Below are 16,410 nucleotides of genomic sequence, written 5' to 3' on the forward strand. Positions count from 1 at the left end.
AATTAAAAATTTTTATCAAATTTATCTTAATATCATTGAAAGTAGCATGTAGATTTCGTTGTTAGTTTTTAAAATTATAATGATTACACTCACCGTTGTAGCAATTACTTTCATTAGTCCTTGTCCTATCCTTTGTCGTTCATCGTCCTATTTGTCGCGTAGACCGAATTGCTTTCCTTTTGTAGTTCCTCTTGACGATAAAATTATCATTAATAGTTATTTTTCATAATTCAAAGAAGAACAATGACGAAATGACCAAATATACAATATCATCCAAGTTTTATTGTAACCAATTGATTGAAGTCTCAATTACTCCACAGGACATAACTTGGGTATGCATTTCTAAAATGAAGCTAAATTGAAAACAAGGAACAATAAAACATGGAATATTGGTTACACGCAAATGGCCTTGGAATTATGGTAGTTTTATGTCTTCTGTGTAATATTTGCGCTGTGTTACATCTGTCCAGGATTCAAAACTTTTTCCAAAGGGCTAAGCGACGTTTGGAAGGTAAAGAGATATTTGACAAATCTTTTATTTGGAGGAAAAAACAAGACCACAAACACCAGTAATGCATCGAGCAATCATTTCTTAGGTTGAGCCTCATTGGAAATGAGATACATTTTTTAATATTGGAAAATTAACTTTCTGTCAGAAAAATCCCAATTCAAAATATGTATATGTTTTTCTTACAGTTTTGCAGTGTCTTAAACACATATTTCTAGTTAAAGGTAGCAAAAATGCATTTTAAAAAAAAACAAATATATATGCCACTTTCAAAGTCATCCATAAAACATGAATCAGTATGACAAGTAACCAATTGATTCTAATATTTACTAAAAGCGTAGGTTGTGAAAAGAAAAGTCCACTCTAAGACAGATCAGATTGAATATAGAAAATATAAATGTTTTAAAATAATAATAATAATAAAACAAATATGAACAAAGTAGGCAATGTAAATTAACGGTATCCCACCTAGATTCGCAATGTTTTAAATCTACTGATGCAGTCTTAAACAGAGCATGATTTAAAGGGCGAATTTATTCATTTATATTAATTGCAGCTTATCAATTCTTTTGCAGTCCGAGTTTCTCATTTGGCTCTTGTTACTCTGTATGTATTATTTTAGTTGCTTTATGTTTTTTGTTGTGTTGGTCTGTTTTCCATGTCTGGTCTTTGCTCCTGGGTTACATTCTTTTGATTTCCGCTAGAATATTGGTTCCCTTGATTACTCTTTTTTAAAATGGATAGGCAAAAGGGAACTCAAAATAATGTTAGAACTTTACAAATTACTTAATGTGTGCTCGATTCTATTCGCGATTGAAAATCCAACAGTTTTTCTTTGAAAGTTTTATCTGATTATGCACAGTGCTTGAAGCATTATTAGATTTTTGAAAGATATTCAAAATATTGAACCACCAACAGTATTCCAATTAGTTGAGAAGTCATCATTCACCTGTGATTTGTTTTGGTTGGCAAAAAATCCACACTGTTGCATTGGTTATCAGCTTCAAATCTTCAGAACCTTTTTATTCTTTCAGATAATTCTTTTGTTTTACTTTTGTTTTAGGTTGCATGAAATTAAATGAGCGTATTAATGTTTTAGGAAAAAAAGAGGTTTGCATTTTTCTTTTTTAATATAAATTACATACAAAATACTCATATAAAAATATCATAAATTTAAATCTACATGAAGCAGTTTACAGAACCAAATTTGGATAAACAATTACAAGGTTATCAAGTTTTAAAAAAATGGAATACTTATCTTGTAATCGGATATTATTAATCATGTTATTTATTTGTCAATTAATTAATGAAATGCAAATTCTTAAGTATTTATTTGCAGATAAGGTTGTCGACATTTTAACTCTAGTCCGACTTGAGTTTGTCACAATAAGCAACAGTGACTTCTTTTCGTCAACTGATTTTAATCAACCCTTTGAATAAAGCCTTATACATCTTTAAAATGTTAGTATACACATATATCAATAGTGAAATGTATAAGATATTCATTTTTGTCAACGAAAAATAGACCGTTAATTCTCAATCAAAATCGTGATAACAGTTGTCGAACAATGATGCATTATTCCACACCACTTGCCCTGATGGATCTTGATTTGTGTTTAGTAGTTGCAAAATTTCTGAAATTGTTAAAAAGTAACAAAATTATTGTTCAAGCTCAAGTTACAATACAGGACATTCATAACTGATCAGTTCATGATCATTTCTCTCGGTTGACAGTCCATGGTGCTTTAAAGAATAACAACATGAAGTCAACCAACATTTTAGTTGTCTTTCGGAAAATTTGAATTTCCTTCGTCAGTTGTCCTGTTTACAACATTTGTACCTTAGAATGTTAATCAGGTTATTGAATTGTCATTTAAAGAAGGGAAGACCAAATTTATTCCCAGAAATTCTGCTGTAATGATGACTTCATAGTAACCTCTTTTCTTTATTGAAGTTCAAACCATTTGATATGTCCATTATATGTGTATTTATGTATTCCATCCATCATTGAAATTCATATCAAAACTTGTCTGTAGATAGTTTTACATCGCAAACGTTGTGAAATTCTGTTTAGTGGTTCGAGATGAGTTGCTAAGACAAACTGTTCTAGAAGTGTATTTCAGGAAACTATGTTCAAATGGGCATAACTCTCACAACAGTTATAAGGTCTCACTAACCACTTCTAACATTTCCATTACTTTACATGTTAAACAAGTAATTTTCAATGTTTCACTGTGAATTCCCAGGACAAATGACACTTTAAAGTTGCATACCATTGCAAAGCTTGGAAAATAAGGCTTTCATAATCATTACTCTAATGGTACGATGTCTGTAGAAATTCTTCACAAAATTTACTTGAATAAAAAATACTGAAAATCAACATTTTTACCTTTTCTGCTAACTGACAGCATGTAGGCAAATTACTCACACATGTAAACAATATCAATACACTTTTGTAGTAAATTACATACATGACTTTACACATTCTCAGCTTTATTTTGACTACTTTTAATCAGAGTACACACAAATAATGCACTTGCAATGCATAGGTCTAGGTTCAGTGTGTTTTTTGGTACTACATAGGGGGGTGGACATTGACCCGGAAGTGGTTAGTGAGACCTAAGCAAACTAATTGCGAACTTATTAAATAGCAAATTTAGTGAAATTATGTTCAATTGGTTGAAAAGAAATGCAATAACAAATAAGATTCTCCAAGGAGACTAAATCGCTCACCTGGCTATTATTATTATTATTATTATTATTATTATTATTTGCATTTCAATGGCAATAACTCTTACAAGGAGTTCTCCGACAATTTTGACTCAAAGAAACTTTGGTAGGATTTGTAATAAGGATCATTTTATCAATTGAAAGTTTCTTTCTATCTATTTTCAAGATATTGGCTGAAAACTGATAAAACGTCATTTTTCGCCTTTCAAGGGCAATAATTCTAACAAGAAGTCATCCGAAAACTTTGATTCAATGAAAACTTTTGTAGGCCTTATGAAAAGGATCATTTTGGTGACCACTTTGACCAATTACATTAAAAGTAAGCAAAAAACGTCGAAAAAAGGCAAGTACTCTAATTTGGCTTAAAAGATTAAAACGAAAATTTGACCACAGATGAATATCCTATTGCTCAACACTTCTGGTTCCACTATATAGATAGGTCACTACTGATAACTTCATGACAATTTGTGGAAATAAAGCTATATTGAGACACTTAAACAAGCAAATCCAACAATTTTTTCCTGTTAAAAGATTTTTTTCAAAACCATACATTATGGAGATCCATGAAAAAAAGATATTCTTTTATTTTGTCATGAATATATGTAGCCATGTTAACATAATAAAAAACATATCAGTTTTCATAAAAAATTTTGGGTGCCTTCCAAAAACTAATTGTCAAAAAACAGGTTTTCTAAGATATCAGGCACTCTGAAAACAGCCAGAGAAAGTAAGCGGGCATGGTATTGAATAAAAAAACAAATAAAAAGAGAATCTTTTTCTGCTCAATTGTTCATGATGGTTTGAGCGAAATTTTGCCTTTTTGGAAATCAGCAAATTGGTGCAGAGAAGAAAACCCTATCCGGCGAGGACCTGAATACTTCGAGATAGCTTAAAGCATGCATTTTTACAACTCTTTCACTTCACAAGTACAAATGCTATACTACCCACAATCAATATTTCCATTAAGTTTCACCTTGATTTTTAAGTTTTACAAAATTAGACTGGGTCAATTTTGTGTACAAAACAGTACACCTCAATCACATCTGAATAGTTCAACATTTACCCATGTCAGAATTTTGATTTAGAGATATATATGCGAAAAACCTTGTCTGACCCCATATTCTGTTTTAGTAACGGTGGCCACGTTGTTCTATGGATAAAAAGTCCCCATAATAGTTCTAAGCAAAATACTCTAAGGAACATTCATATCAAATTTGGTTCAAATTTGTCAAATGGTTTCAGTGAAGATTTTTAAACTAATAACGTTAAAAACGGTCAAATACTCCAACATGGCTTAACAGATAAAAAAACTATGAATAGATCTCATCATGGGGAACGTTTTAACCTCATCAGAAATTAGCTAAACCTAACAATTTTGGAGATATATGCGAAAAACATCTGTCTGGCCCTATGTTCTATTTTTAGCAACGGCAGCCATGTTTCTCGACAGATCAAAAATATCTACGACAATTGTATGCAAAATACCTTAAGGAACATTCATACCAAGTTAGGTTCAAATTGGTAAAGTAGGTCTAGAGAAGATTTTTGAATGTAATAACGTTAAAATTAGTCAAAAAATATCAAACAACAGTTTCCCAGCAGCCTAATTGCTCACCTTGTTAAATTCTTGCCTTTCAAGGGCAATAAATTGAACTAGGAGTTTTCCAACAGTTTTTACTCGAGAAGATTTTGGTAGGACTTATAATAAGGATCATTTCAGCAATTGAAACTTTCTTTCTATCACAGTTCTCAAGATATTGCCTGAAAATTGTAAAAAAAACACATTTTTCACCTTTCAACGACAAGAAGTCTTACAAGGAGTCATCTGACAACTTTGATCCCTGCAGACTTTTGTAGGCCTTAATAATAAGAACTATTTCACCAATTGAAAGAATTTGTCTAAACCTAACAGTTTTGAAGAAATATGTGAAAAACTACTTTCTGACCCCTACGGTCTATTTTTAGTAACATCGGCCATGTTTTTCAACAGATCCAAAATCCCTATATCATATCATATTTGTCCAGTGTGGTGGACATGTTTTTCAACAAACGGTCGGCATCCCAATGGGAACAAATTGTGCTCCTTTACTTGCTGACCTATTCCTTCACTCTTATTAGGCTGACTTTATAGCTGATCTGATCAGAAAGAAAAAATATCATTTGGCTAGATCCTTCTATCTCAGTTTCCGCTATACAGACGACGTATTATCTTTAAACAATCCTAATTTTGGGAATTTGATACATTGCATCTACCCAAAAGAACTTGAGATAAAGGATACTACAGACACTGTGAAGTCAGCCTTATATCTTGACCTACACTTAGAAATGGATGGTAAAGGAAAACTATTGACCAAACTTTACGATGAATGTGATGACTTTTCATTCAGAGTTTTCAACTTTCCTTTCATCTGTGGCAACATCCCTTCGGCACCTGCGTATGGAGTGTTCATATCACAACTCATACGTTATGCCAGAGCTTGTCAAAACTACGCAGACTTTTTTTATCGCACTAGAACTCTAACAAAGAGGCTTCTGGAACAGGGTTATGTTGCTACAAGATTGAAGTCATCACTACAGAAAATTTATGGTCGTCATCATAAACTCATGAATCGTTATGGTGTATCCATCTGCACCATGAAAACTGATTTATTCAACTGGTCATAGTTTTCCTTTCCTCGTTTTGTCTACCCCAGACTTGACTTTTTATGACTTTTTAAATCGGCAGGTGTTTCTAGAAAAGCAGAGGATGCTTACCCTACCAGTGCACCTGGTCCATGCTCCCAGTTTTTAGTGGAGTCCGAGTTGCTCATTTGCTTTTGTTACTTTGTATGTATGATTTTAGTTACTTTATGTTCTTTGTTGTGTATGTCTGTTTTCCATGTCTGGTCTTTGTCCCTGGATTACATTCTTTTGATTACCGCTATAACCTTGGTTCCTTGATTACTCCTCCAGTTCTATGCAAGATACCCCAAAGAACATTCATACCAAGTTTGGTACTAATTGGTCAAGTAGTGTTACAGGAGAAGAGTTTTGAAAAAAATTTCACAACACCAATAACACCAAGTGATGGCAATAGCTCACATGGCCTTGTGCCAAGTGAACTAAAAAGGGCAATATCTCCAACATGGTTTTAAAATTGGTCCACTGACAGATCTCATCATTCTGAACACTTATTCCTATGTCATAATTTGGTTCAATCTTACAGTTTTGGAGATATATATGCTAAAGCCCACTGTTTGACACCTATGTTCTATTTTCAGTATAAACAGCAGTCCATATTTTCATTGGGTTGAAAATCTCCACATCAGTTCTATGCAAGATAACCCAAGGAACATTCATACCAAGTTTGGTTGCAATTGGGCAAGTAGTATCAAAGGAAAAGAGTTAAGAATAATTGTTAACGACGAAGGATGATGACTGATGACCAACGACAATGATGGAGACGGACGCCAAATAATGGCAATAGCTCCCATGGCCTTCGACCAGATGAGCTATAAAGAGGACTTTTGTTTTCCAGAATACCTTTTTTTTTTTTTAAAAACTAACAAATAAGTATATATGACAAAAGACGTAACAGTAAAATGAAATATATATATCATACAAACATAATCAATTAAAAAAAATTAAATCACAAAACATCACTTTATTAGTCTGGACTAATTCAAGGGGAAAACTATTTGTTGTTCCAATGAGTGGCTTCAGTCATCTCAGGATTGAATAGAAAACCTAATGTCTAATTCACAAAATCTTGTGAGCATAAAATTTGATAGTAGCCACAATATAACTATGGCTTCAAAACATGTCCATAATTACTCTGACACATATTGTGGATATGGTGACTGAACAGGAATAAGAAATCAGAAAATTGATGTAGAATATATAAACACTGTACAAATTATACACACTGCCTCAAAATTACAGATATATATATGCTATCTCTTTTTATGTCCAGGAACTGTTTCAAAGTCATCATAAACTGGAAATTTTCCTGAAACGAAAACAATATACCGGTATTTCTGTACTACACATTCATTATTTCTTTTTATAATACACATGTTTTTCAACAGATCAAATACAACAGACAGTAGAATTAAGATAAGATGGCTGTGTTATCTAGATTTTTCTAATCTTGCATACCTTTTTTTGAATCACCTGAGACGGACTGACTGATTCCATCACTTAAATATTTCATTTAAAAACCAGACATTTAAATAAAATATTTCTGTAGACACAACTGCTAGTTCTTATTCTAAAGCCCCCTTTGTTATTTCCATAACACTTAAGAGAAAAAGAAACCACTTTAGTGGTAAACATGCACATTTATTCAAAATTGGCCTTCATATAAAAATTCTTGTTGAAAGAAGATTCTCAAGCAAACCAACATATGTTAAATTTTACACAATCGCAAAAGAAAATTAAAAGTGCAATGTTATAACTAAAGATACCAGTGCCATATCCTGATAAGGCAAACAATTTCATCTAAAAAACATTAATGGTTAAAGTTTTGTAAATCTAGAATTAGAAACAGTGGCAAACAATACTTGGAAGTTAAAATGCAGACGCAAGTTCAATTGAATTAATTTGAACTTAAAATAGAATTAAAATATGATGGCTGTGTTTATCTAGATTTTTCTGATCTTGCATACCTTTTTTTGAATCACCTGAGATGGACTGACTGATTCCATCACTTGGAACATTTGATGCTTCCTGTAATAAAATAAATTTATTTGATATTATATGCAAGTGCTTAAACACCATTTTAATACTATGTATATTAAATTTCATTGTCAATGTCTGAAAGTAGAAGCTGGATGTTTAACTTAGTTATTGAAGTTGACATGTCACCTCGGTAGAAAATATTTCTTAAAGCTGCTGTTTCATTTGTTGATAATCATTACACTGTGTTTTATCTGTGTAAAGCTGAATCAGTAAATTAATTTCTATTTAACACATATCTGCTAAGAGTAACAGACTGTAATAATTAAATATGATTGAAACTAGAGTCAGCTGCTTCAATAAAATAGGAACAAATGTTTTCTTTCTTAAAAGCAAGTTTTATACTGCAAGCAGTACTAAATATATGTACAGATTAATTCAATAGGTATAATATTTGTGAGCAGAGCAATAGATGATAGTTTTATACTATAATCCAATTCAAATTAGTTTTTTACAAATTGTAGAGTTTGTAAAGTCTAATGAGCTATAATACTTGATGTCAGGATTTCATAATTTAAAAATATTATCATGAGATCAAATCAAGTTTTTTTTTGTAGTCACAGACCACCACAGAATTAAAGCAACATCAATGAAACATTGCCAATTATTGATGCTTAAAAAAGTTCAATACTCTAAAACAAATGTAAATATTACAAGTCTACTATTAAGTTAAGAGATTATTAAAGAACATTACAAAATCTATCATAGAAAAAAAAGAATTGGCTTTCAAAAGATATAGTATGACATATACTAATGTACATGGCATACTGATGCATTTAAAATAAACTTATGATGACAAAATATATAAATGCTTCAAGAAGAGAAAAATAAAAACCTTGATCAGTAGAAAATATTTTTTTTTATAAATGCAACTGTTTGCAAAATACAGTCTTTCAGAAAAGAAATATGGCAAACAAACAAAAAAAAATAGTTAAAAAATCATGCAAAATTTATTTTAAAGTTCCATTTTCTCCTAGTAATACCAGGTACATCAGTAATACACCAGTTCAGTGACTTGAAAAACCCAGTTAATATTATTCTTACCTTTTCCATCTGATCTCTCATTTCTATTTCTTTAGCTCTGTGTTGTGTTCTCAACATCATAACACAGTTTCTGTCTATTTCCTGTAATGATGTCAAAATAGGGACATTAGAAATTTAGAAATAGATAACTTAATCATGTTAATGGTCTTTTGAGATGTCAAAATAGGGACATTAGAAATTTAGAAATAGATAACTTAATCATGTTAATGGTCTTTTGAGACTGAATCACTCAGCAGGCAAGGATTTATAGGGAGCAGACTCAGTGTATGAGGTTCAGATACACAATGTAGGTAGTATCCACAACATAAAGAGGCAAAAAATGCCTAATTCAAAAATGTAGCAAAAATTTCTTCAACTGGTAATAGGTGTGCAAATCTTCATTATGTATATAAACACTGTGCAAAGTTTTATTACATTAATTCAATACTTTTTTAATTACAGATTACAAAAAGTAGGTACCCTCTAGGTGACTCAATGAAAATGTTAGAAAACTTCCATAAATAAACTAGTAATACCTCTTGAGTTGGGGGATTCTTTCTTGTATTTCTTAACCAAGCTGAAAAATGTAAAATACAAAATTCAATTCTTCATGACTACTTGAAGAAATCTATGTTAAAAAAGTGTTTAAAACACACCAAAACATAGCATTTCAAAGATAATGATTGCTTAGAAGTATTCATTTTGTCTTTTTTTATTTTTACAAAAACATCATATGACAACTTAACAAGACGTAAGTGTAATAAGAAAACTTACAGACCTTAACCTGGTCAATATAGCTGTTTAGTGTAACAAGCTTTGGTTATCTTGATTGTCTTTGGGTTTCTGCATGTTGTTCATTGTTATTATTCCATTTACTTAAACCTTTGTAGGATTGTCCCTTGACTAATATCTGATTTTTTAGATATTGTCCTTGATTTCACTTTAGTGTTACCCAATATTTTGATTCTTAGTAAGCGAAGTTTGCTTGCTATGAAATATGAATACAAAATGCATTGTTTAAATACAGGAGAAAACTCCTAAGCATTTGTCCAAATATTTTTTTCAACAAAATGGAAAGTAAAATCTATTTTATTCTTGGTATGTACTATGCAGAGAAAATCAATGTTTTTTGGCAATTTATATGTTGCACTAAATGAGTTGGTAGAAAATGAATTTGGCAAAAGCCACTTTGTCATACAACAGGTCTTGCCAGGGTCATTTCAACTTTCTAGATAAAAGAAATAACAGCCGTTGAAAACTGTGATGCAAGCTGTTTTACATCAGTAATACATACCAGTAGAAAAACAACTCTTTCCAGAAAGCATATCAAGAATCATAGTTTCAGATATTTTTGGTAACAAAACATTCAGTGCGTATTTTTTAACCACACTGAATATGAACATTACCATTCCATTCAATAGGGACCTCAGGTATTACATCATTTGAGTCTGGTGTCTCAACCCATTTTCTCGGTCTTCTTCCTCTTACTTTATCTGAAATTGATAGAAAAATTCATATGAAATATAACTCTAAGACATACAAATGTCAAATGATCTTTTATTAATAAATAAAATAGCTGCAACAGATTTTGAGTTAGCTTTCTGGGTTCTACGTAAGTCAACCAAAGGTACTGATGAAGTGTCACCGTGCTACATCTCCTAGATCTCAAAGTGCCCGAATGTATGGTACAGAGAATGAGTCTTGACACCTGGGACTCAACATTCACTCCCTAATGACACTAAATTTTACCAAGGACATACACACAATTTATACAGATACAAATATGTATAATAATACATGTGACAAAGACAATATCAAAGTATAATATCAACCAGTTCATCCCAGTCCTACTGATGATTGTTGGGCAGTCTCACATGCCACAATATACATGGGTCATAAACCATACAATAAATGGATTTTGTTTATTTAGTACTCTCCATTAATTGTTTTGATATAGTATCTCTGTTCATGTTTAACGCAATCATTAGATTCATTCCTTAATAATAGAAATTAGGTGTCCTCCATACTCATTAACCAAATAAATTCTGATTTTATATCCAAAAGGTAGTATTGGGATACTTATTTCCTAGAATTAATATTTTGCAGTTTAGGGCATGACAGTAAGAAGTGAATTTAATCTTCTATCTAATTATTGCATAACTATCATTGTCTATCAATATTTTGGTATCTTCCCCTTTCTATTTCAAGGGTATGATTACTTATTCTAAGTTTACATAGACTGCTGCATTGTTTCAAAGTTGTTCTTGAAAAGTCTGTATGTTCTGAGTATATTTCCACAGTTTTTATTTCTGCGGTCTTCAAATACCTCATTTTTCCATAGATTCAATTTTTTTTAATTCAACTTGTAGTTTTGTTGTTTTTTTTCGATATTACTGACTGGAAGGATTCTTCAAGAAAATTTCACTTATTTGAAAGTACTTAGAAAGAACTGACATGATGCCTATCCATGACATTTTGACACAAAACACATAATTTTCAGAGAGGACGGATCATCCTGGGGATATATCGAGTTGGAACGGATCGATTTTGGGCCAAATAAACTTGTATTGGGACGGAAAAGTACGGGAACAGATCAACCTGCTACCACTGGATCAAGATACCTTCTGCCTTTTCGTAGTATTTATTCCCTAAATGGTCCTCGCCAACCAGGTGAGCCTCTGTAGTGGGAGTTCTTGTTAAAGACTTTGTCATAAAATTCCACAAACGTCTAGTAAGACCCGAAGATTTTGACATTATTAAATTAAGTTGTAACTTCTGACTCCGGCTTTTCTGCTTTATCCGAAGTTGAGTTTAGGGTTTATACTAAAAATCTGACTTAGTACCACAAAGATTTTTTAGTTAAAAAGAAGTTCTAGTATTGTACAAAATTGCAATTCACAGATTGGTCACCGAATATTGGTTGCATATGTGCTGAATTATGATTACACTGAGTAGAATTATCAAATAATCTGAAGGTTAAAATGCATAGAGAATAGCACTTGCTTTTAATAAACACGATTCACGAAGGACATTTAATTAGCAGACGACATTGACATTGTTGTAACTTGTGCGCTGCAGTTGTCCAAATAATAAAATCATGCCGTCATAGGAAGCAAATCTTTATTTTGCTTGGAAGACAACTTTTTGACTGAATATTTTTTTACCTAGTAGTTTTAAATTACTCCAGTTTAAAATGAATATCTGGAAAATATATCAAGATTATCATGACACTAAAAATGGCCAATAATATTGGTAGTGTCTAAAATGTGTAACCCATACCTGTACCAAGTTTTCCCCATTTCCAAATAATGTTTTGCTAAAATATTCATTCTTACAGTATGTTAAGTACTGAAAATTGCTTGAGATGTGGAAAAGTCTGTTTCAATTCATTTCTCGTCAGGAAAATGATGTATATTTTTCTGATATTTCTTTAATACCTTTTGGGATTCGGCGCTGGAGATATTTTTTGTTTTGACCACCACCAGAATCCCAAAAGCAAAGACTGTATATTTATTTAGACTAGACTTACTCGTCAACACATGAAACAGAGACGATTTATATACATAACAACATGATGTAAATTGTAATGAATCAAATGAAAAATATATTACATATAACTAAAAATAATGGAAACAAGAGGGTGGTGGTAAAAAAAAAATATCTCCAGCGCCAAATCCCAAAAGGGATTAATATTTCTTGTTTGATCAGTTTTCTGAAATCAAAACGTCTAAAATGTGTAACCAAATATATGCATTAAATTAGTACAGATAACAAAAATACCGGACTTTGAATTTTGGTTACAGGAATTACAGGTTACACATTTTAGACATTTTGAAAGCAGAAAATGGAATCAAACTATTTTTTCGAGACATTTTAAAAATCATTAATTCTAGCTTAACCGTCATGTCATTTGTAAATGTGTACCAACTTTCAGCTGGAAATCACAAGTTATAATGAAGAAATTGGCAAAATATTATTTGGGTACAGGGAAAAGTTGGTACAGGTACGGGTTCAGGTTAAACATTTTAGACCATACCAATAATATTTTGTTAATAACTGAGTCTGTATATCTCGTAATACATTATTTTTCAGATGTATAAGAATTAAGAGCAAAGACATAGGAGAGATGGTCAGGTACCTTGGTTTAGACTATTTAAAATTGGTTAGTATACACCAACACTATTACTTTTATCAATACACCTATTCACATACTGCAATATGTTTTTCGCCTACATAAAAATAATATACATGTAAAAACTAGTGGGCATGCTGTTTTATTCCAAATAGATAAAAAAAAATTGGAGATATGACATGATTGCCAATGGCGGTACAAAAATGTCCTTGGATGTAGCACCTGATTTAATGAAGATAATGAAGAGACAATCATCCACCGAAGGCCAAGCAACAAACAATTGAACTTCTGCAGGTCACCATACCATCTTCAGTGATGGGGAAAACCCATACCATAAGGCAAGCTGTAAATGGAGATTTAAACAACGACAATCATTGGATGCAAATTTTTGGTCATTCCCTCCGCGTGACTCGAACACGTACCGCTTTGACATCTATCGCAACACAGCCTGCACAAAGTCCAGCGCCCTATACCACTCGGCCAGCTAGGCTATATAAAAATATAGCTTTCGCTGGCCGGGTCATTCCTCCTCGTAGGATTAATCTAGGGCTTAGTACATGATGTATGGTAGTACGGAACAGTTCATCTAGGTGTTATCATGTAGGATAGAGGATCAAATTAATTATATATACAGCATATTTACAACAATACAGCTTTCAAGTTTGACAATTACACAAAAGGAAAGTGGGGCATGTAGAGATGACATGAACTTTCAACAATTCCCACCCTATATACGTTTAATGTTTTTCCCTATGTGGAATGTGGAGTATGGTCTGATAAAGTTTTATGTAAAGGTTAAATATCTACATATTTTCTTAATAGACATCTATAAAAATATTCTAATAGTAAAGCTAATAATATATAGAGTTTTGGAATTTTGGAAGTTAGTTATTCTGACAATAATGCAAAACATGATTTCTCATTGAGATTCAAAACTGATGTTACTCTGTTAATGGGCAACATTAAGGTTGATTCAACATAACATTGTTGTTCAAAACTGATGATACTTTTTATAGGTTTATCCTGAGATAAAAAATACTAGATGATAAAGAGAATGAAAAAAATTATAAACTCACTGATAAAATTAAAATGCACATGGATAATATAACACTATATACAGCAATCGATTTTGATAACAACAAAACAGAAAAGAACTGCCTAGCTTTGAATATGGAATTGGACACATACTGAATGACAGGCTTTTATCTGGTCCTCATCATTTGTTAAGATAATTAAGTCATAAATCAATCTAGTACCAGTAAATTAAAAATAAAAACAAAAGGTTGAAGACGACAAAACAGCCACTGACTTGAACTGTTGTAAATGGCTTAATACATATTTATTAGACCCAATTTAGGTAATAATACATGTTATTTATTTTTAGTAACTTAGTTTAAACTTCTTCTAAACTAGTTTTTGAAAAACTAATATTTGTTGACAGGCAGTTCAGAGAAAACAGGAGTTTCTGAAAAGAGCACTTATTGCTGTACCAGAACATATAGAGGTTATTGAAAAATACACTCATCATGGAGGTATTGAGGATATTAGGTTCAGAAAACCTTGGACAAGAGGTTTGTGTTGATATTTTCTGATGATTCTGTTTTGATAATGAATTCTGGCAGTGTATAAATTAAAAGAAAAATATATATAGATCTGATATTTGAAGCAAAGGCTGTGTCTGATGCTTTTTTGCACTAGTAGTGTTTCAAGGAGTAACTTGGGAACCAAAGTTACAGCAGCAATCAAAAGAATGTAATCCAGGGACAAAGACCAGACATGGAAAACAGACATACACAACAAAGAACATAGAGTAACTAAAATCATACATACAAAGTAACAAAAGCAAATGAGCAACTCAGACTCCACTAAAAACTGGGAGCATGGACCAGGTGCACTGGTAGGGTAAGCATCCTCTGCTTTTCTAGAAACACCTGCCGATTTAAAAAGTCATAAAAAGTCAAGTCCATGATAGATGAAAGAGGAAAGGAAAACTACGACAAGTTGAACAGATCAGTTTTCATGGCACAGATGGATAACCGTAACAATCCACGAGTTCATGATGACGGCCATAAAAGTTTTGTAGTGATGACTTCAATATTGTAGCAACATAACCCTGCTCCAGAAGCCTATTTGTTAGAATTCTAGCGTGATACAAAAAGTTTGTGTAGTTTCAGCAAGCTCTGGCATAAGGTATGAGTTGTGATATGAACACTTGATACGCTGGTGCTGAAGGAAAGTTGACAATTTTGAATGAAAAGTCATCACGTTTGTCTTAAAGTTTGGTCAGTAGTTTTCCTTTACCATCGATTTCTAAGTAAGTCAAGATATGAGGCTGACTTTACAAAACAGCATTATCAATTATGATATAGCAGATATACAGACATTTTAAAGCTATACATTATGTAGTAATTTTATTTGTAACTTGAAATTCACATCTGAAATTGGACAAGTTGATTTGTTGCATGTGCAACATAGACCTATCTATCCCATTCTAGAGAGTCTTTGAATATTTTATTGATAGGATGTATGATAAATTTCTGTCTGTCTGCATAATGATGAAGTTTTACACTTGATTTGTTGTTTGGTTGATCAAAATTGTATAAATTTGTTTTTTAAATTTAGCTCAGTATGATGGTAATTTTCTTGATGGTGAGAAACAGAAAGGAATAACATTTGATTTATCACTGTCTGATATCAAATTGGAAGAAACTTCAGAAAAATTTGGGAGGTAAGATTTCAGCAAGGTATGCTATCATGTTTGGTTTTTTTTATTATTATTATCAGACACCTTCTCTTTTGCTATCAGGGATAGTCCTGGGATGCAGAATTACAGAATTAACGCACTTTTTCTCCAGATGTCGTGCTGTCAAAGTCACTGTGCCTTTCATGGACACTTGGTTTTCTGAAATGCCACATCAAACATCTGTCAAGTGCACTGGCTTCCATGAAATTTTTTATGTATGTTTGTCATCGAACAGCAACACACTTTTATTGTTTTGATTAAACTGGTTGCTTATTTAATTACTATTAAGATTTTTGTAAGACAGTACATCTCATAAACCAATTCTTTTTTAAAAGTCTAAATTCATGTTTTGGTGTCCAAGTCCTGTTCCAATTTTTAAGTTCATCACATGATTTCATACATTTTTGAGTATAATTGATTTCAAAAACATCCAGACTTAACTTGTTCATTGTCTGTAATCAAATTTTAAGCTATCTTAAACCATAGTTATGTAAATCTGGACAATTTTACTATTCATTAAAGGTTGATAAATTCTGTGCTTTTCAATGTCCTGTAAAT

General features: G+C 31.9%; 2 protein-coding genes across 8 annotated transcripts in view; one reads left to right on the forward strand and one right to left on the reverse strand.

The window, feature by feature from the left end:
• Positions 1–6,811: 6,811 nt before the first annotated feature.
• LOC148629406 (NADH dehydrogenase [ubiquinone] 1 alpha subcomplex assembly factor 2-like) lies at positions 6,812–11,801 on the reverse strand. Its single transcript, XM_088550453.1, has 6 exons — positions 11,599–11,801; positions 10,384–10,470; positions 9,514–9,554; positions 8,999–9,079; positions 7,885–7,945; positions 6,812–7,226 (listed from the first exon to the last, which is right to left on the reverse strand). Exons 1-6 carry the CDS (start codon positions 11,729–11,731, stop codon positions 7,171–7,173), a joined length of 459 nt encoding a protein of 152 aa, XP_088406579.1. The 5' UTR covers positions 11,732–11,801; the 3' UTR covers positions 6,812–7,170.
• A 5-nt stretch (positions 11,802–11,806) lies between these two features.
• The window catches only part of LOC148629407 (uncharacterized), a 29,620-nt gene continuing 25,016 nt past the window's right edge, over positions 11,807–16,410 (forward strand). For 2 of the 7 annotated variants that reach the window (XM_088550376.1, XM_088550402.1), the window contains exons 1-4: positions 11,807–11,952; positions 13,070–13,139; positions 14,551–14,680; positions 15,732–15,837. In XM_088550376.1, coding sequence (XP_088406502.1) covers positions 13,104–13,139; positions 14,551–14,680; positions 15,732–15,837 — 272 coding nt within the window. In that variant the 5' untranslated portion in view covers positions 11,807–11,952; positions 13,070–13,103. Of the gene's footprint in view, positions 11,953–12,020; positions 12,230–12,267; positions 12,981–13,069; positions 13,140–14,550; positions 14,681–15,731; positions 15,838–16,410 lie in introns of those variants that run through there. The other 5 variants (XM_088550385.1, XM_088550410.1, XM_088550395.1 and 2 more) reach the window with 4 other exon arrangements.

This window comes from Perna viridis, chromosome 1, assembly GCF_037379345.1.
Source record: "Perna viridis isolate PV_CMFRI_1.1 ecotype Kerala chromosome 1, ASM3737934v1, whole genome shotgun sequence".
In the NCBI taxonomy this organism is placed as follows: domain Eukaryota; kingdom Metazoa; phylum Mollusca; class Bivalvia; order Mytilida; family Mytilidae; genus Perna; species Perna viridis.